The sequence below is a fragment of the Poecilia formosa genome, unplaced genomic scaffold (assembly GCF_000485575.1).
Source record: "Poecilia formosa unplaced genomic scaffold, Poecilia_formosa-5.1.2 Scaffold620, whole genome shotgun sequence".
NCBI classification, from domain to species: Eukaryota; Metazoa; Chordata; class Actinopteri; order Cyprinodontiformes; family Poeciliidae; genus Poecilia; species Poecilia formosa.
The window spans coordinates 70,114-91,429 of NW_006800559.1; the positions used below are offsets into that span (position 1 = coordinate 70,114).

A 21,316-nucleotide genomic window follows, 5' to 3' on the forward strand; every position below is an offset into this window, starting at 1 on the left:
ATCAAAGCTGGGCTGGATGGTGCAGATTGGGAACAGCTACTGAGAGGAGCAAACATGCCTGGACCTAAATATTTAAGTAATACTTAGAAAATAAATATTAGGATTTATTAGGGTTTGGAAAAATAAATATTTAATTTGGAAATTAAATGTATACATTGGAACTAAATACTTAGACTAAGTATTTATTTTGGAACTAAATAGTAAAACTAAGTATTTTTGCTCAGACTTGAACATTTGAGAACTAAATATTTAGTTTCCTAACTAGTTTGTGAACTCAATATTTAGTGTGAATTAAATATTTAGTTTGGAAGCCAAAATATTGCTGTAAATGTTTTACTGTGTAACTTTACAAATGGCACCCCATAGAAACATGAACACACAGTTAGTTTTGCAAATGAGGTTTATTGAAATGAAGTTACACCAAACCTAACAGACCAAAGTTTTAGAGGATGATGTCGGCGATTACAGAACTCGTGCTGCCAAGTTCTGAAATGGTGACAAACATAATCAACTCCTATAAAATGAATCGAACCGTCAGCTGTTATGTTTTCAATTGAACAGGCAGCCTGTTTCTGATCATGATGGTCCACTCAGTCATCCTTTACTTTTCTCACTAAAGTGTTTCTGTTCCAGTATTAGGGAATGACAGTAGATATTACAGGAAGTTTATTAAAAGCTTCCAGTCATGAAACAAAGTTCGGACCCTGGAGAAGCAGGGTGTGACTGAAATTCTCCAACATGCATCATTGTCCCATAGCAATACTGAAAACCTACAACATAACTGGTAGATTCCTCAACCAATAACAGGCTCTTAACATCACTGATGGGCTGCTTTGCATAAATAATCTTTAGATAATAAAGCCAATATATTTTGTACATAAAATTAAAGTACGTTTTGGAAGTCCCATGTGATTTTGTTTGCCGACGAGTATAAATGATGCACTTCTAGACTAGAAATGCATCCAACAATGACCATTGATGGCTTTAGGCAACAGACTGTTGGATACATATGACCGTGATGGCACAGAGGAGACATTTCAGCAGTTTGAAAATATTCGATTTGACCTCTGAATTTCAAAAATGGAAAATTTACAACTTTTGAAACAAAGTTTATTTTAGGACATTTCTGAGAATCTAAAGTGGTTTTTGTCAAAAATTTGAATTTTGGAGCTCAGAAATGTTCTTGGTTTTTTCTAGAGTTTCTGAGATCAGTCTAAATTTCTGGCGTTTTTGGTGGAAATTTACTCCACCGACGACCCGAATACGCCACCATATAAACCTCTTTATACCCTCAATCTGTTACATTCAAAAACAACATCCACGAAAGAATCTGCAGCACATTTTCCCTCTCTTTTGTCTCAGTCATTAGAAAACTAAATTAAAATTGGTCCATATCTGGACTGGCAGGGCAGATGTCAGAGGAAATTAGAAATCTGCACAGACTAGGAAAAGTCTCTACCATGAAAGGTTGGGAATCTTTTAGAACGTCATGAACACAGAGTGAGGGAAGAAAACCAGCTGTTTATTCACTTTATTTGTTAAAAAGAGCAGCAGCCAAAAACAATACAAAAAGAGAGAAAGAAAAACTTTATTTTGGCCTTGATTTCCACCCATTTGCTTTTGGACGGCAACGTCTCGCTGTAACAGGTCTGTAGGCTGCTGAGGAACGCGTCATTAACAATTGGGCTGTTTGTATGGATGCAAATCTTGCATGTGCATACTACAAGACCTGGAAGCAGAACCCAGTAGGATGCTGAGGCCAGGTACCAGGCTGAGAGTGACTACTGCACAAGGAATCACCACATCAATTTTCTTGAAATGTAAAGATTTGGAAATGTTGTATAATACTATGGAAAAAAAACAAAAACATGTCTTTAAAAGGTTGCTGCACGGGAGCTTTTACTAGAGAACACCCTCCCAATGAACCTGTATACTGTGACTGCTAATAAAGACTAACACAAAGACGGGGGAAAGAGCTCCTTAACGCATCTTGTACTCCAAAGTCTTTGACATCTCACACAGCTGACCCCTGAAATCTACATCGACGGCAAAGTCCAGGTCCCTCTGCAAGAGAGAACACAGGTCAGAATTGGGAGGACTAAATGGAAGGTGGTGGAGCAGATCCTGCTTCGTTCACTTACATTGTTCTTGACGTTTGGCTTCATGCTTAAAGTGCCGAAGATTTCTTCTCCAGTCTTTACGGTCAGGTAGTCGTCCAGGTAAAAAACTGTCTGCTTCCAGTGGGTGTAAGGAGACTCTGGGCCTGGAAGCACAAAGATAAACCACTTGAATGTTACCTACTGGAAACTCAAAAATAATTTTTCCCCTAATCATGAATGCTCCATGTGTAGGTGCCTAAAGCCTGGTGTCAGCTATAGGTGCAGGGGGAAAAATTAAGATGATGCAGAGAATCACAATTCCTGGGAATTCTGAATCAATTCAAAATGCTCAAGAATCGATTATTCCAATTAGTAAAATTATAGTGTGAATAACTCTGATTTTTTTTTAATTAAAGAGTTATTCACACCAGGGAGCTAAGCTAACTTAATGCTAATAATTTAAGTTACAGAATTTATGCACAAACAAATTTTTGTTTAAATATAAGTTGAAGAAATTTGATACAGCATGGAACCTTATAAATGTGTATTTCTTTACTGAGGTTCTTTAAAGGTATTTGCTACTTTAAACTAACATTTGTTATTGTGGCTCTGTGGGTAGAATAGTCATCTTGTGATCAGAAGATTTTAGGTTCAACTCCAGCTTCCTCCTGCCATACGTTGATATGCCTCTAGGCCAGTGGTTCCCAAACTTTTTCTTCTGCACCCCCCCTATGGATTACAAATGGCTGTCTGGTTGAAACGACGCATGTGAGGGGGCTGAAAATAGACACCAACATCGGTAGCCTACAAGGTACTTGTTAAGCTTAAGGTTCTGTATTGATATTAGCCAGTCATCTTTTAGCTAACATTACCTGCATCCAACAGCTTTACTCAACTCAGTCGGTTAGTTTGGAGGGAAAAACTGTGAAAGTTCTTTGCGTTTTGCTGGTTTGCTGCCGTGATTCTAACACAAACCTACGTAGCTCCGCCCAGCAGCAGCAGGTCTCCTTCACAGGTGGAAACCCAGCGCGAGCGTCGTAGCGCTCATGTTGCGTTTAAAGGCGGCTCGGAAAAACAGGTTACAACATGTTAACAACGGATTAAACAGTTTTAACTGCTAATAAAAGTGACAGAGGACACAAATATGGGAAGTGTGGAAGCCTCTACTGTATCAAATTGACATAGGAATAACAGAGAGTTGGCCATTCTAAGGTAAAAACCCAGCGCATACAGTGTTCATGTTTTGTTTTTTTGTCATCCGCCCCCCCTGCAATGACACTGCGCCCCCTCTAGGGGGCGCACCCCACAGTTTGGGAACCTCTGTTCTAGGCATTGCTTACTGATCTGCATATATAAATATGTGAGTGCAAATGGCTGAATGTGACTCCAGTGTTAAGCACTTTGAGTGGTCAAAATGATTGTAAAAGTTCAGTCCATTTATACAAAACAGACTAGGGTGTATTTACTAATTTATTGCAAAGGAACTCAATAGTTATTGTGAGAGAATTATATACTTTTGCAAGGTAACACAAAAGAAAAAAAGTCCCCCATGTCCTCTAGGACGCTCCGTACAACAGAATACCACTGCAATATTATTTTAAACCAACATGAGAAAAGTTGATTTATTTAGCGCTGATGGTCCTTTCTGACACTGAGATGCCCGGTCTGAACCAGAGCTTGCTGCTGCTGCTTGTAGGAAATCAGTGTGATTGGGTCCCAATTCAAGTAAGGAAAAAGCCCACTGACTGGTGGAGAAGCCGATCCTCTTGTGGCAGCGAGTGAACTCTATGTTGAAGTAGGTGACCAGAGCATGGATGTAGTCGTTCCTCTTCACTTGCAGGCAGAACGGTGAAGTGAAGGTCAGGTCCTCCGCCTTCACTGTGTAGATGTCCACCTCCTAAACACACACACACACACACACACACACACACACACACACACACACACACACACACAGCAAATATTACCTGACACGTCCTCTGACCACTTAATTTGTCTGACTACGGACGTGTCCGTGTCCACTCACCCTGATGAGACAGGAATTGGTGACCAGCTGTTTGGGGTCCACCACGTCCACCAGGGGTTCCTTTATTGCCACCTCCTTGATGCAGGACATGTCAAAGCCATACACATTCTCCCACCCTGAGGAGGAAGCAGGTCACAGGTCATATCCAGCAAAGATGTTTCAACCCTGACACGACTCCCCAAACTTACAAGGAAACAAAAAAAAGTGACCAATAGAGCAGGAAGTAAAAGAACAACATCTGTCCTCTAAGAAAGAGCTGAAGATGTATGAAAAGAGCAGCATGTCGTGACCTTTGACCCTTCAGATCAGTGATGATAGAAAAACCAGCAGCTCGCTTGGAACACAAGAGTATAGTAAAGAGTTCAAACTCATGGTGTCACACCCTAATCCGTTTCAAAATGTTTCACTTTGAGACGAATCTATAGAATATTTATAGTTCCACTTTCTGAAATAAGAGACAAAATATTGAAAGTTTTCCACACTATTTTCTTTTTTTTTTTTTTTTGCACCTCCAGGTTACACAAAGAACTGAGTCAGGTTTATATAAGGCATCTTCCAAAAGTATGTACAAACCCCAAGACTTTTACATAGTATATAACCACAAACTATGTGTTTTTGTTGGGAGTTCAAGAGACAGAACAACACAAATCAGTTCAATATTAAGAAGAGGAAGGGTACTGATACATGGTCTGTGTTTCTTACATTACTTCCAGTCGGAAGTAACAAGTACTCAAATTAGTAATGAGATTACTTTAAGCTAGGGATTTTCTAATCAGGTTTTATCCTGTCGATCACTGATACCGATCACACAGATTGTTTTTTTAATTGTTTGAGAAATACTACTGGCTGAAACGGAAACATAAGTCACTTGAATTTTGACGACAAAAATCAAACTTGCACAACAACGCAGCAGGATAACTGAAATCCTGACTGTAAGGCTCTCAGCAGTCTAAAGTCAAATAAATCTCACAATGTTGTCCATATCAAATAATGGTAAATTAAGAAAGGAATCATTCCAAGTCAAATCCAGGTAGCATTGTTGATAGCTAACTTCTGTGCAAGAGGAAATTCTGTTGTACAGTATGAAAAAAAAAAAAATTAATAATTTATAAATGAATAGAAATAATGAATCAGGGCTTTTTTTCCATGCCCAAGAGGGGGACAGGAGGTGTACATCTGGTTACTCCAGGTAGGTTGCAGTTCTGGAATATTACAGCACTGGAAGATAACGTGTTCCTGGTAGCTTCACGTTTGATTAATTGTGTTATGTGCTTCGGGCACATTATGATTTTTGTCCATTTCTTTTTTGTTGTTTTCTTATAGACCTTGATTAAATGACATTTTGTAAATATATTTTGGAGTTTGGATAATTTCTTTTTGGATATTTAATTACGTTAATTTGTGGTGCTGTTGGTCCGCCTATAAATAGGCTGGCTTTCGGCATGTAGGGAGCCTCCCCTCCATTCCCGCCTGGGCTCCGCCTCTCCGCTTGCTTCCGCTCGCTCCCGCTCGCTCCACCACCACCAGCTGCTGTGGGCCGCAGCTGAGGGTTCCAGCCAGCCATGCGGTATCTTTGTTAACCTTTGTTTGTTTGTTTGTTTTTTCGTTGTGATTTTGGCCTGGTGGGACCGGTTGTCCTGTTTTCGATCTTTCTTTTGCATTAGGTTATTTTTGTTTTAGTCCGGTACGAGTAGGGGCTTCGACGGCCCTGTATAGGGTTGGCCCCCTGCTGTACCGTTTTGTTATGTTTGATCGGCTCACCAGGTCCAACTTTCTGTTACTACTTTCGGGGTTTTGTTTTCTTTATTTTTCTTTGGGACACGGGATTTGAGGGTTTGAATGCTATTTTCTTCACAGAAAATCAGAAGAACCCGAATTAAGAGAAACAAAGTGAAGAGAATTTATGAATAAAAATAATTGTTGAACTCTCAACTGTTGTCTCGTGTCCTCAAATATGTTGTGCCCTTGGTGGACGTAACAATTGTGTATTATTGTGCTCACAGTGCAGGATTCTCAGAAAATTAGCTTTCACAGAGGTACAGGTGAAACTGCTGCAATAACAGCTCTCAAACATGTGTGATGTCTGTGCCGTGGTTCAACACTTCAGAGGTGCAGACTGGGCACGAAGCGGCCAACGCGCAGAGGTGTTTTTAGTGCACGCTCCAGGCCTCGCGCCCAGTTCCATCCATCAACTGTTAACTCATCTTTGATATCACTGTTACTGGTGTATAAAAAAAACGGCCAATATCTACAGTACAGAAACAAACAACACTAACCCTGGCAAACAAGGGGCAGGGAGGACAAGTAAAGCTAGGCATCCCACTGGGGGGAAACCCCCGTAAAATGGCAGCTCTAGCGCAGCAATGGAAGAGCAAAAGTGAATATTTAAATCAGTCACACTGATCATCATGGAGGATTAGATGTCTGCCGAGGCTGTTGTCCCCGTGAGGCAAACTAAATGGGTCAGACAGCTGCTTTGAGACTGGGGTCAGATTTGTACAGTGACAAAACATTTTCCCCGCAAGATCCATGCTGCAGCCTTCCTGCGCACAGTGTGCAAAAACATGTGCCAGCTCAGCTCCCATTGGTTTACTACCCAACTTGTCCATCACAGCCCAGTGCTGCTTGTTCCCTGTGTCTTTACGTCTTTAGTGTTTTCCCCTGGCTTCATATCGCTGAAAGGTCTCTGAGAGACTGGTGGATCTGAATTAAAGTTTTGCCAAAACCCAAGGCCCACCTCCACCTTAATTTTGATTAGCTAGTAAGCCTGTCTCATGGGATTGGAAATGAAAGCCAAAAAACCCCCTTTGAAAACTAGATGCATTCTTTTTTTACAGCAAATGTGCAAAATCATTTTAAAATCTTTGGATCTACAATGAATAACATCCCATTACTACAAAAAAGCACCACATCATTTGATTTTAGGGTTTCTTTTTTATTTTCTTGGCCTGCAAGTACTTTTGACTCAACGATTTTGGCCCATGTGACAAAAAGTTTAGAACCTCCTGATCTAAAAAGCATAACTTCTTGTACATGTTTACTGTCCCCATGCATGGCTGAGTTAGGATGAATGTTGAAGGTTGGATTGTTTCTGCTGTTTCCCAGACTACATGCAGACACCAACGACAGAGGAGACCGTTGGGCCTGTCGCAATAAACAATAAATCAATTAATCCCACAATAAATTGAAACGAGGTCCATAATAAAATTAGGGCAATAATATTGCTTGTTTGTTTTCATCATGTGTCTCTTTCTATCAAAGAGAGTGGATGACAAAAAGCTTCACTCCAGTGCATCGAGTTACTCCTTCCCCTCTTGTTTCCTTGGTAACAGCTAACCACACAGGGAGTTAAAAGCCTCAGTTTTCCTCCACTCAGGCCAACAGCGAAAACGACAAATGAACAATTTTCAACAATCTTGTGTGGCATCACTAGCCGGCATGTGCACGTCTGCGTGTATGAGCTCAAAATTTCACATGAACAAATTATGCTGTTCACTTGTCAGGATGAGTACAAGCGACTGTCGCCTCACCGCACAAGCTCCATAAAAATGAATGGAGATGGAGTAGCGTATGAGGGGCCGTTTAGGACAAAATTTACATTTTGTCTCTCACACACTACCAAAAACTCTCCAAAAAAATAGCCACGCACACTCAAAAAATACTAAAATGTCTCACACACACAAACGTCAACTTTCTCGCTCACATACACTATCAGCTCGCACACACACACAGACGTTTATCTCTCACATACACAAGACTAAAGTTGAACACACACACACAGTACTAAGACTCGTTTTTTGAATGTGTGAGAGCGAGACTTTTTTTGAATGTGTGAGAGTTGTCACGGAAGAGGCGGGGCATAATTTTTGGATCAAACTGCGCATGCGTAGATCCTAAACTATAAGTTTCCATTGTTGACTCACTGTATGTTCTATTACTTAGTATATTTGTGCTTTTAAATATATATAGAACGTTTAACTTTCTTGTAGATTAAAAGTGCTATAGAAATAAATGAATCTGATTGATTGATAAAAAATAGCAAAATTGCTGTAGTACAATCTGTCCACTGGGTGGCAGCATTACAGGAATTATTAAGAGGTCTTGTGAGAAAATCTGTTCCCCCTGTGACGGGAGCGCGCATTGCAGCCAGAGACGCGGATCCGGTGAATCTGACCATTTTCACGGCGCTTCTGATCGATTTCTCGGTAAAAACTACTCATATGATCATGTCAATGTGTAACTTTCAGTTTAATCGGCAGCTATCAAAATAAAAATACATACATAAATAAACGAGGTCTGGTGTGGAGGTCTTTTTTCGCTGTTTTGTGTTATTTTGAAAGCGAAGAAAATCGATCTTTTTTCAGCTTTTGTCTCGTAAGCCTGACAAATAAAAGTCAGTCAACAAACACAGGTTCCCAACACATAGTGTGCATTTATAATTTTTCATTTCTGATGAAGGAGGAAGGAGATTAATATACCTGCAAGATCTTTTACTTTGTTTTCAAAATATTTGCACTATGTTTGACATTTGTCCTTAACATAGTTTAATATAAGGTAGCTATTGAAAGATAGTTTCAATATATTTATATATATTTAAAAGCACAAATATACTAAGTAATAGAACATACAGTGAGTCAACAATCGAAACTTATAGTTTAGGATCTACGCATGCGCAGTTTGATCCAAAAATTATGCCCCGCCTCTTCCTTGACAACTCTCACACATTCAAAAAACGAGTCTTAGTACAACTTTAGTCTTGTGTATGTGAGAGATAAACGTCTGTGTGTGTGTGCGAGCTGTTAGTAGTGTATGTGAGCGAGAAAGTTAACGTTTGTGTGTGTGTGACATTTTAGTATTTTTTGAGTGTGCGCGGCTATTTTTTTGGAGTATGCGAGAGTTTTTGGTAGTGTGTGAGAGACAAAACGTAAATTTTGTCCTAAACGGCCCCTCATAGTAGCGCTGCCTCCCATCACCGTGTGACCACTATCGCCTGTCAGTTACCTGACAGGCTCCTGGTCTCCAACCACAGCGAAGCATAACGCTCGGTGAGGAGGAGCGCTTTGGATTCAAACTGAATGACCGTGGTGAACATCTGAAGCAGCTATGTTGTTAAACAGTAGCAACTACACAATACAACCGACATATATGCACCTAAAATGCACCAATGTTGATTTACTTTATTGGGGAGCATCCTATTGATACAATCACTGAGGTGAGGCGGCATTTCTGATATGGGCGACATGTCCAACCACAGGGTGGCATTTTGTGGGGGACAGACCCCTCCACCCCCCTGCCATCAGCCGGAGAATCTGAAAGTGAGCAATGCCTAATGCAAACCAATTTTTTATATTTAAAAGGTCTTCCAGTTCCAGTGTTAAATGTTCTTTTGAAATTAGTTTATTGACCTCTGAGAGGGTCTATTTGCAGTGTTAGACAATTTTTATGCTATTAGTTAACAATGGCTTCTAAGTGACAATATTATTGTATCACAATAATTTCTGGGACAATTTATTGCCAACCAGAATTTGTTATTGTGACGAGCCTAGAAACCGTATGAGGAGACAAAGCTGGAAGCAGTTACTCACAGTGGATCTTGTAGTCCTTGTACTGCCTGTCTTCAATAGCAGTGACATACAGTGTGGCTCTGTCTGGAAAAATCAGTCCATCTGGTTTCTGTTGGAAAGGTACAGTAGAAAAAAAATATAAAAACACACATACATTGAGATCATTATTCTAAATGATGCATTTAACACATTATCATCAGAAACTATCCGGATTTGGGCCAAGTGCAGTTATCCATTCATGCCAGTCGGTTGCATAGTCCACCAAAGGAAAACTACCTTCTACACCAAAAAGAATTTACTATAAAAGCCTGAAATGATTACACGGATCCATCTCCTGATTAACTGCTCTTCAACTAATTTAGTTAGAAAATCTGTAAAATGTGCCTGAGTTTTTGTCCAAATTAATTAATCCAGACTAAACCAGTGTTTCTCAACCTTTTTTGGGCCAGAGCCCCCCTAGCCCTTATCCAGGTCCCTCACCGCCCCCCACCAAAGAATTTGCAGGCTACTTTGCACTGACTATTATTTTATTATTAAAGTTACTGTCACTATTGTAGATGTTTTGATTTTTATGCTTGTTTCTGTATTTATCATCAAAAATAATTTCCCAGAGAACAAAAAAGCCATGGGAATAGAAATTATTTTCACTGCTGTCTACAAAAAATGCAATGAACATTCAAGTTAAAATCTGTAGGCCTAACAGCAGCCAATCAGAGGGGAAAAAATATTCTTGTTCTTTGCCATTTTCTAGTTGTTAAATATTCCACAAAATGATCAGATAAAAGATGTTCAACATGCCAGTTTAAACTTTGAACTATTTGCAAAACGACTGAGCTCTGCAACATAATTCACATTTAGTTCGTTGCTCCGTTTTATGTCCCTCTTCTCCTGTTTCAGTTTTGCGCAATGTGCGCGTCGTTTTTTTGTTTTTTAACCGCCTATGGTGCGCAGCGTTCAGGAAACGTATCGTTGGGGAAAAGTCAGACTGACATAAACCTTTTAAAACAACTGAAACAATTTCAGTATTCTGATTATTGAAATTTAAAAGTGCTGTGGTTCCGTTGTTCTATCACCCCCGTTTCATACCGGACCACTTACAGCTCAGGTGTTAATGCTATAAAATGAACGCTCTCTATCGTGGAGGGATTTCTTTATATTTAAATAAAGAAATCCCTCCATTTAAGGGTTCATTTTTCAGAGGGATACAAAGTGAGGGTATCGTGATTTTAGTAATTACATGTTTATAAGAGCGATTTTCTGTTGTCGTTCCATGGAAGCGGGCAGCTTTCAAATAGAAATAAAACACTTTTTAATACAGGTTGCTGCTTTGACATGATCACAGAACTTCCAAAACATATGTACAAAAATACCAGACAAAGTGAATCACAGCAACATGCAACCTGCAGCTCAGGAGCCACAACAGGCTCTTTGGACCTTCCACAATGGCTCTTAAAAACTGACTAAAAATAATAAAGAAACATGTTTTGCAACTAGAAAATAAATAAATCCATATTTTAGCTATTTATATTTCTTTTTTTATGGAGTAATTACATTTGATTTTCACAACAGAATGGCTTAAAAGTACCAGTCTTTTTAAGATCTATTTTCTTATTATATTGGAAACTATGTGCAAAATATAGGAAAATGTGGCCATCACCTTTTTGAAAATGTTTTCAGTTTTTCTTTATGTTAAAACCTAAGAATAGAAATAAAATGATTGCTCTTTAAAATTACAACAGATTCCCTGTAGTAGCCATGTACTACAAAAATTAGTGTTTAGTGTAGTGTTTTTCGCCCCCAAAAGGTCTGATAATTGTGGATCTAAATCCATTTTATTTAGTTGCATTGAGGATATAGAGGGTTAACATCAACCTTAACATCGTATCCCGCACGATCCAACCCGACTAATAAAAGGCCCAACATGAATGCACTGCTGGGGATAAATGAGTTAAAGCAGTCGTCCGACCAGTTGGTACCGGGCCACACAAGAAATAAATATTGTCGTTTTACGTATTATTTGAGTCTGGAGGATCTTTTATTTTGAAAACCCTTTATCCGGATTTTCTCGGTTACGTCTTGCGCACCAACATTGAGCCCACAATGAGTAAGAAACAGATGTCATTGGAAAGTTTCTTTGGAAAAGGGTAAAAAGACCAGAGACAGGAGAATCCATTTATCCCAGACCAGTAAGTGACTCCCACATACCCGCTCTGCATAATATGCACCGGCTTGCTAATGAGGCAATCAAGCTTGAAACTGCCTCGCCATTACAGACCCAGCATCCTCTGTCTACGTGACACTTAGGGTGTCATCGTTTCCCAGATAGGACCGTCTCGTTGCAGAGAAACAAACTCAGGGCTCCCATTAATTTGTTGTTATTGTGAGTTAAAATTTTCATGAAAGTGAAATGTTCGTTTTTGTGGCGCATCTGTGTCTTATTTTGAAGGGATGCGTTATATAGCGACCAGAGTCAGAGTGTTTGGGGCAGTGGTCGAAACAAGACGAACAGAACTTGTGAATCTTAAGTCTGGTTCACACGGCACGATTTTAGGACTGACGGCTGATTTTAAAAACTTTTGTGACCACACACAAGACAATAAAAGTACAACAGATTCGATCGGTTCGTGTGTCCAGCCACGTAACAGGAGCAAATCTTGCTGTGTGAGTAGGCTTTAGTACAAAATGATGTATCACAACTACAATCTACCTGCAATGCATATAGCTACCGTGTTTCCCCGATAGTAAGACACCCCCGATTGTAAGATGTATCGGGGGTTTCAAGGGGGTCGGCTAATATAAGTCGGGGAAACACCTCTCATCTAGCTGCGCGCCGCCTCCTGCCCACGTCCGCACTGTCCCCCTCTCCATACGTCGCCGCGTCTGCCTTTTATAAAACTGTTTTGCGGTGAATACAATACTGTTGAGGTTGTTAATAAATGTTAATTTTATGGTTAAAACAAAAAATTCGACAATTTTTTTCCAATATAAGACATACCCCGAAAGTAAGACATAGTGGGGCTTTTGGGGATAAAAAGAAAGTAAGACACTGTCTTACTTTTGGGGAAACACGGTAGTAGAGGTGTGAAAATCGATCGGACACCAATCTTAATCGGCCGATTTCCATGAAAAGTGTATGATCAGTGATCGCCGATCATGATCTCTTGTTGCTGATCACATGTATCTCATTCACAGCCTGCGTGTGCAGCTGTCTCCTCTTTCTTTCACACTGCGCAAGCGCGCAGCAGTAAATCCTAAGCAATGTGGTGTGGAACTATAACACTCAGAGTGAACAGGGAAGTTTGCGTGTTGCAGTGGAAATTTACCTCGAGGGTGAAGCACGTCAAAATGCGTCAACACAACGAATCTAATGTGACATTTAAAAAACAAGCACTTGACAGAGTTTGTCTACATCGAGGCTCAATGCAGGAAAAATGGACATCTGGCCAGTGAAGCTGCACACAACTACCAACACTCACCCAGATTAGCATCACGGTCAGACAGCTAAACAAATAACCTGAAAAATAATTTAAGTCTTCGAGCTAACGGTGTAAGATGCTGGTTCTATTCTCGTTAAGCCGCCGCTACGCGCTACTGGTCATAATATTTTACAGATGGAGCTTCGCTTCTGCTCCACCCACAGTGAACTCTCACACTGAATGTCTGCTTAAAGCTGCAATATGTAACTTAAAAAAAAATAAAATAAAAAGATTTTAGATATGTATTAAAACTTTTGCTGTCCTAACACAAGACAGGTAATCTCTGAAAAGAATAATTGATCTCCTCTGCTTCCTCATGTGTTCTGCAGAATTACTCCGCTCAGTCAGAAACAACCCATCAGAACCAGCATTAATCAGCTAGCCATGCTATCAGGAAGGATTGTTTATTTTGATGCAGCCTTTCTCTCCATGAGCTACGTCACCGCACTTTCTGATTAGCTACCAACAGGCTGCATTCTCGCTCCCAGTCAGGGAAACCCCTACATGCTGCGAGAATATGCCCGATTTTAGATTGGAGCGGTCCCAATGTTCTACTGACTGGACGCGATCAGTCTTAGCATACCACACACGGCAGGTTGACCGGTTACGATTATTACGAGCGACGTTCTAAGATTGTCATAAGGGGAAATTCGGGGGTGAAAAAAAAAAAAAAAAAAAAAAAAAAGCACCCAGTCCAGGGAGATTAAAAGGTTGGGGACCACTGAGTTAAAGAATAATTGAAAGAGTATAAGCTGGATTTTCTCCCTTTTTATCTTGGACATTACTCTGCTCCTCTTAACAAGGTTGTCGAGACCATTAGCATTCCATGAAGCTGCTCTAATGTTACCATTAGTCATACCAGTTTGTCTATGCTGATAGTTCAAACACAGAAACAACAAAAACTTAGAGAACATGACACAAACAGGATGACGTCCATCCTCAGGGCTCTCCTCTGCCCCATCGTCCAATTTTCTCTCATTGTAGGAGGAACAGCCCCAATAGGGGCTCCTTCTGCTACAGGTTACAAAATAAATTTATAATTCAGTATGTTTATGTCTCTGCTTAAAAAAGAAAGGTTTTATGTCAATTCAGCCCTGATATTCTGAATTGGATTGGTATCGGCCAATACTAAATTTCATATCTGTATCGGTACCGGAAATGAAAAAACTGGATCGGCGTATCCTTAGATAAAACCTTCAACTAGCAACATCCCCCCTAAAACATACCAGCCATTTGTCTCTGGCATAAATGACTGTATTGAGCATGGACTCGTAAAAGAGGCAGTATCCCATCCACTCCGAAATGATGATATCAACTCCTTCCACAGGCAGCTCCACTTCCTCCACCTTCCCCTTAATGATGGTCACAACTGCAGGGAAAAGAGCACAGATTTAACCCCTGACTCCTCCTGACTCAGAGTCCAGCTGATTTCCATGGACTCACCATCATCAAGATTGTTGGCCTTCACAATTTTCACAGCATAGTCTGAAATGCTACTGCACTCTATCTGGAAAAAAAATTCCAAGCACACAGTTAACCTGGAGAGCCAGACAAGTGGAGCAGCTGAAGAGGAACTGAATACATACCCCTATAACTTTCTTGGCTCCAGCTTTGGCTGCAAACATGCAGAGGATGCCTGTTCCACTGCCGACATCCAGAACCACCTTGTCCTTGAACAAGTGCTTGTTGTGGAACATGGAGTTGCGGTAAGTCAAAGTGCGAACCTCGTCTTTCAGCATCTCCTGCAGAGACGGGAGCAGTTACAGCTTGGAAGGCGAAAACCATAGATCAATGGAGATTGTTGTTGTTGGGTAAATAAAAACTGAAAAATTACCTCATGAATTCCAAAGTGGGCGTAAGAGTCAAAGTAGTAGTCCTTTGACGTCATGTCCTCTGCTGCAGGTTTGACAGAACTCTCCCCCTGAGAAACCTCAACAAAGGGAAACACAGTTACTGGCTGAAGATGGTAGAATGGATCAAACCAAGGTCTGTCACAATAAGGAATTAATCAAAGAAACCCATAATAAATTAAAATGAGCTCATTCTACATTCTGATGATTAATATTTTTAAAAGCTTAATATGTTTACAGAGGCTTCATAATCAGTTTCACTTATGGTTTTGGTTGTGGGTGGTTTCTATGTCTTTTGTGGAAAAATCAATTTCTTACTGGACCATAAATTACATTAATTGCTGATCATTTAATTTTTAAGAAGAGCCTTAAAGAATCTAGAATAGATAACAAAAGAACATTGAATTGATGGAATGGGTGAATTTATCAAAGTATATACTGTTAATTTGTTTTTAATTTATCTTTGAAATTGTAAAAATGTTGGTAAGGTCTGTAAAATGCAAAATTGTTGAGGATGATCTGAATTGAAAAGGTCTGGCTTTACAAATGCAACCTACTCATATAATAATGACAGTTTTTGTTTTATTGAGAAAGTTTAATTCTGAGATTATTAAACCCACACATCCAGAAAAGCAACATCAGAGAAAAAGATGTAGGACATTCAGGGTGGCATCTCATCGTGGTGGAGGGGTTTGAGTGTCCCAGTGATCCCAGGAGCTATGCTGCCTAGGGTCTTTATGCCTCTCGTAGGGTCACCCACTTATCAGGGTTTCCCCCAGTGTATTATAGGCCTGGTGGCCCGCCATCCTTCACTAGTGCCACTGACAGGCTAAGCCTTTCTTGTTTATGTTTTTAGGAAAATAATAATAAAAAAATTAAATAAAAAATTTATTTTTTGAAGCCGGACTGCAAGCGTCTCTGTTGCTCCGAGAGCTTCACTGGCAGAGCAGATTTATTCCTAAAAGATATGTTTATGGATAAATCATTCTCACCGCTCGCTCAGCACATCTCTGAAAGCGCGACTACAAGTTATTCCTGCAGTTCACGTAGAGCTGCGCAACCAGAGCCAACCAGAGTGGTGTTTAAAGTCCTACCTTGATCAAGAACTCTGGAACAAAGAATTTTGTGTGGCTTTTCCATCTCAACGCGCTGCACAGCGCCCGGCTCTGCCTGCGCTGATAAAGTTCATCTATGTGTTCCCGGTTGGCCGGTGTATTAGTTAACGAACTAGTGCTAACTTGATCATGCAGGTTCAGCCTGGTGAGGAGCTTTCGCGCTCTGCTGTCTGTAACGCATCATGCTGATTTTATATTATTATAGTATTAATTTTAGTATTATTTTTTCGGTTAGACAATGCATCAAACCATATCAAATGCTTTGTCCACTTAGTCAGACAGAGTTAATGTGCACGGCCGCACAGAGATCTGAGAAACTTGTCCCATAAACTCGACCAACCAGAATAGTTTCTGTGACGCTTATTAAAAACTCAACAGACATGAAATAAAATAGCTACTAAAGCCACATTAGCAGCATTGAATTAAATCTCCCATTTGTTGCTCATCTCTGCGTAGTGCAGCAGATTTAACTCATCATGCAGGGCCGGTCCAAGGCTGTATGAGGCCTGGAGCAGAATTTGATTTAGGGGCCCCTTTTGTTGCTAAAAACATCAGCACCTCTAACAGATGTGTTGGATTTAGTCTGGGAGGGGGAGTAGTTTAATTGGCCAACCTAAAAAGCACTCAGTTATAATTGCAGTTTACTAAATTGTATTTGTGAACAAACGGAGCTCAAACTTAAAGCTCAAACTCACAGACTGTAGCTAGGGTAACAAAATCTAACTATGAATATTGTTTCTTGAACTCATACAAAGTAAACTTGCCAGCTCCTTAAAATCTTACATTTAAATGTTAAACAATATGATGGAGCTGCTGACTTAATTTGGATTAAACAAAAGTGCAAATAATTGATATTCATTTTATCAATTATTTGATAAAATAATTGATAAAATTATTTATCAATTTTATCAATTGATAAATAATAAATTGATAAATTGATTATTTTACACTCTGGAGCCAGGCCGGGCACAGCCCATAGAGGAGACATGGGTTCCCCTTCATTTGGGCTCTCCCTGTGAGAGGGCCCAAAGGGGTCGGGTGCAGTGTGGGATGGGTGGTAACTAGGGCTGTGTAATAATATCGATCTTGCGATATAGATCGATATTTTCTTTCCTAGAGAAAAAAAAATCGATATTCATTTGCAAGTATCGTAACATCCAACTGTCACCCTGCTCACTCACTGCTTGCTTCGCCGGGAGAATGATTAAGTCATCCAGCCACTAGTGTCGCTGTAGAGCATTTCTGCCAAAATACCCACCTAGTAGATACTTGATTTACACAGAAGAAGCTCGGGCAGTTTAATAGCGGCGAATATCGTTCCAGCACCCTCTTGCTTAAGGGCGCACTTTGGCTTCAAAAAGAAGGATAGTGACTCCTGTCACACCTTGCTAAAATGTACCTCTGTATCCCTGGCACCAGCGTATCCTCAGAGAGAGTCTTCTCCACCGCTGGAGATATCATCACTGCGCAGAGAAGTGCACTTCTCCCAGAGCAGGTCTATCAGATTCTATTTCTAAACAAAAGTCTGAAGAGAATGTAGCTCACTTGGTCTGCAGAGTAGACTTTCTGTTTAGAGTTCACTTATTAGTCAGGGTCTATCTACAGGCCTTAAGGTGCTCTGCTAAGATGGGTGCATTTGAAGTTAAATGTTCTTCATTACTTGAATAGTCATATTACTGTTTTTTTTTTTTAAGGTTTTGTTGGCTCGAGAGGCCTTTATTTGAAAGTAGTTCGACAGTAAAGAGTAGGGGTGTAGTGATACAATAATTTCACGATAAAATACGATATACGATATTCTGGTCACGATACGATATTTGTTGAGCGATACAATTTGTTACGATTCAGTGCATTTTTACGATTTTCTGAAAGATTTTAGAAGGACAGAGTGATTTTAGTGACATTTTGTGTTCCATAGACTTGAATTTAGTTAACTGAAAACTGATTAAAAGCACCAACTACACAATACCTTACTCTGATTGGACAGTCTAACAGTCTGCAGCTGGACAAAATGAATCAAAGACGCAGTGAGAAAATTTAGTTTCTGTCGTTTAATTCATGTGGATTTGACATAAAACTCAAAAGTTTAAACGGTAATCCAGGAGCAGAGTGGGGAGATTATCAGCCTCTGTAGACTCTCAATATCCAAATGATTGCACTTATGTTTTTTCTTTTGGACACTGTGGCTGCATTTTTGAGTAAAACTGCAGCCACAAATGCAGTCTTTTGGACGATGGGGAAAAAGGCTTTTCTACCTTGTCTCCCGGAGTTAGCCGTGGCTGTAAGCTGCTTTCGTCTAACTGCTAAAGTCGTGGCTCCGCCTCACCCCATAGTGATCGACTCCCTGCAGCTACGCAGTGCCGCTATTCCCCTGCTTGGATCTCTGAGTAGCTGCCTCTCAGACTGCCAGCATCTCATAGTACTCTCAGTCTCTGATACTTTTTGTCTGTTGCTAATAAGAATGATTGATCAGCCATTGTTATCATGGAAATCCTCACTGCGCCGCGGATTCCGGCTGGGGGTTTTTCCTCTTCGTCTTCCTGCTCAAAACACAGCGCCGCTGCATGCTGGGTGCCCGCTTCGGATGTTATCAATCCATGTTCTTTCGTCAGGTAATCCTTTATATACAGAACAGAAACCGCTAAGCTAAAAACTAATTACGAAATGAATGCTACCAGTCAAAATTTGCATTAATTTCGCGATTTCACTGCTTTTGCAGCTGCTCCGTTCGCGCCGCTACTCCTTTCCGCTTCTCTTTCACGGTTACTTGAACAACTTTACTTCGTTCCTCAGCAACAAAATACAGCCCATTGTTATTTATTGAAGATTTTACATTTCCAAAAACACAGGAATCTAATGTTTCGTTTTGTACGTTTGGAAGCTCATTCCCTCTCACATAATCGGAAAAGCCGGGGAATGGCGGCGCTTTTGACATTTCTCTGACATTCGGAAAAATATGGTTTACTAATTTTAGCATAACTCCGGTTATACTTGGCCTATTAACACAATTTAAAAACTGGTGTAGTTTATAATGTGCACTTTAAGCTCGAGTTGAAAGTTAGACTGAGGGAGGCGGAGTCTTGCTGCTACTGTAACAAACTAGACGTTAAAAAGAGCTGTCAGGCTATGGACCCCTATGATTTAACGGATCGATACTCGCGGATGAAAAATCGATACTTTCCGAGGGCGGAAAATATCAATATATCGCCAAAATGATTTATTTATACAGTCCTAGTAAAGAGGGTTATGAGAGAGGGGGAAGACATGTGGCAAATGTCACCAGGCTGGGAATTGAACCTGCGACCACCAGCATGAGGACTAAGGCCTCAATACATGGGTTGTGCTTTGCCCCTGCGCCACCACAGCACCCCAATATTATTGTTTACTTACCAAGCACTTAAGCCGTTTTTGCACTGCAAGGAACAGAATGGCACAGGTTCAAAGTAGGGCCGACCGTGTTTGCATTAGAACTTCCGACCCGGTTCCACCCGGCTCCTTGGAACCACAAGAACTGTGGTTCCAACCGGGCCGGCCAAGTGGGGCTGCTTAGAATCAGCAGCTGATTGGTTTAGAGTCAGCCGTTGATCGGTTCTAGCTGGCTCTCACTAAACTGTGCTTACTGTATTTTTCAAAGAGTGCTCTTTTTAATATTTCTATTATTATTTTTAATTTGCAATGAATTCCCCTCAATATTCTGCTGTTACCTGATCCCATGATGAGGTAATTTTTTTCCTCCGCTTACTCGCTGATGAACGAGTACAGAATGAACTAGATCGGTCAACGAGGTAAGAGAAAGTTTTCCGCCGCATCTCTGAGGAAAAGGCTTCGGCCACTACATCAAAACCATTGTTTAGTTTCAAAAATAATGTCAGGTACAGCTTCGATGCTGTCCTCAGTTATATGCAAACACAACAGGGCTGCAGTACGGGTGGAACAGGACCGAAGCATGCCGTTACGTTCCATTCCTTGCAGTGCGAAAACGGCTTTAGAGTGATTCCTTCAGATGTTAAGTTTCAAGGTTAAAACGGTATCAAACTATTCAGAGCAGGGTACTAGGTGCATTTTATTTACTTTACAATTGCATGTAAAGTTTGTACTGTTTCAATTAAAAGAAACATGTTTTCTCACCACTTCGATTCATTTTGTCCAGCTGTCGACTTTAAGTCTGTGTCCATGTCCAACCAGAGCCAGGTATTGTATAGTTGGTGCTTTTAATCAGTTTTCAGTTAAATGAATTCAATCCAACTCTATATTAGTCACAAAATGTCACCAAAATCACTCTGTCCCTCTAAAATATTTCAGAAAATCGCTAGTGTATTGAATTGTATCGTGAACAGAATATCGCAATATCGTGTCATGAGCAGAATATCGTGTATCGTATCGTGAGATTATTGTAATCACTACAGCCCTAGTGGTAGCTGAGTGCGGGGACCTTTGCGATCCTCGGTTGCAGAAGCTGGCTATTGGGAAGTGGAATGTCACCTCTGTGGTGGGGAAGGAGCCTGAACTGGTGTATAAAGTTGAGAGGTTCTGACGAGAAATTGTCGGCCTCACCTAAACGCCTGGCTCTGGTTCTAGAACCAGTCTCCTTGAGAGTGGTTGGACCAGAGGTCGCGCTAGACTTTTTTGTTCTCCGTCATCTTGACTGACAGTATTAAAAAAAAAAGTCGGTCATGTTCCATTTTTATCCATCAAATTATAATCAACGTAGACTATGTAGCCGCATTTTTATGCGGTTTAGTTAATATTCACCTAGTTTTACCAAATCCAGATCCCATCACAAATAAAGCTAATGAACACGTTTAACTTTTTCTCTGTAGTGACAAAAATCACTGTGGCCCCAATAACCTATTATAAATGAAACTAAAGACTCCACTTAAATTACTAGCACTTCACCCACTGGGGTCTGAACGCACAGTGTCTCACAAATTCCTCCTGGTCACAACTGCAAAGAAGTCTGCGCTAGTTCATTACTCATTTGGATCTGTCTGATCCAAACAGATCAATTGAACTCTGTGAGGTTTTTTTTACCCTGTGCGGTATTTATTTCCTCAAGATAAACTGCCGGCACCTCTGTAGACTATAAATGGATTAACATAACATTGCATTCTCTTTATTTTTTTTTCCTGTTCTGTATGCACTGGAGACTTTAATTAAATGCGCCATTTCAACCAAAGGTTTGGAAATGC

General features: G+C 40.4%; 1 protein-coding gene and 1 long non-coding RNA gene across 3 annotated transcripts in view; both read right to left on the bottom strand.

Moving 5' to 3' along the window:
- Positions 1-385: 385 nt before the first annotated feature.
- The window catches only part of prmt1 (protein arginine methyltransferase 1), a 24,167-nt gene continuing 3,236 nt past the window's right edge, over positions 386-21,316 (bottom strand). The window contains exons 2-10 of one of the 2 annotated variants that reach the window (XM_007541619.2): positions 15,000-15,095; positions 14,752-14,907; positions 14,609-14,672; positions 14,392-14,534; positions 9,711-9,798; positions 4,126-4,241; positions 3,846-3,996; positions 2,142-2,263; positions 386-2,064 (exon numbers count right to left, since the gene is read on the bottom strand). In XM_007541619.2, the coding sequence (XP_007541681.1) occupies positions 1,981-2,064; positions 2,142-2,263; positions 3,846-3,996; positions 4,126-4,241; positions 9,711-9,798; positions 14,392-14,534; positions 14,609-14,672; positions 14,752-14,907; positions 15,000-15,095 (1,020 nt within the window). In that variant the 3' untranslated portion in view covers positions 386-1,980. The remainder of the gene's footprint in view (positions 2,065-2,141; positions 2,264-3,845; positions 3,997-4,125; positions 4,242-9,710; positions 9,799-14,391; positions 14,535-14,608; positions 14,673-14,751; positions 14,908-14,999; positions 15,096-21,316) is intronic. The other variant, XM_007541620.2, reaches the window with a different exon arrangement.
- LOC107834431 (uncharacterized) lies at positions 18,292-19,140 on the bottom strand. The gene is made up of 2 exons (XR_001660226.1): positions 18,901-19,140; positions 18,292-18,670 (listed from the first exon to the last, which is right to left on the bottom strand). It is a non-coding gene; the product is annotated as an uncharacterized LOC107834431 (long non-coding RNA).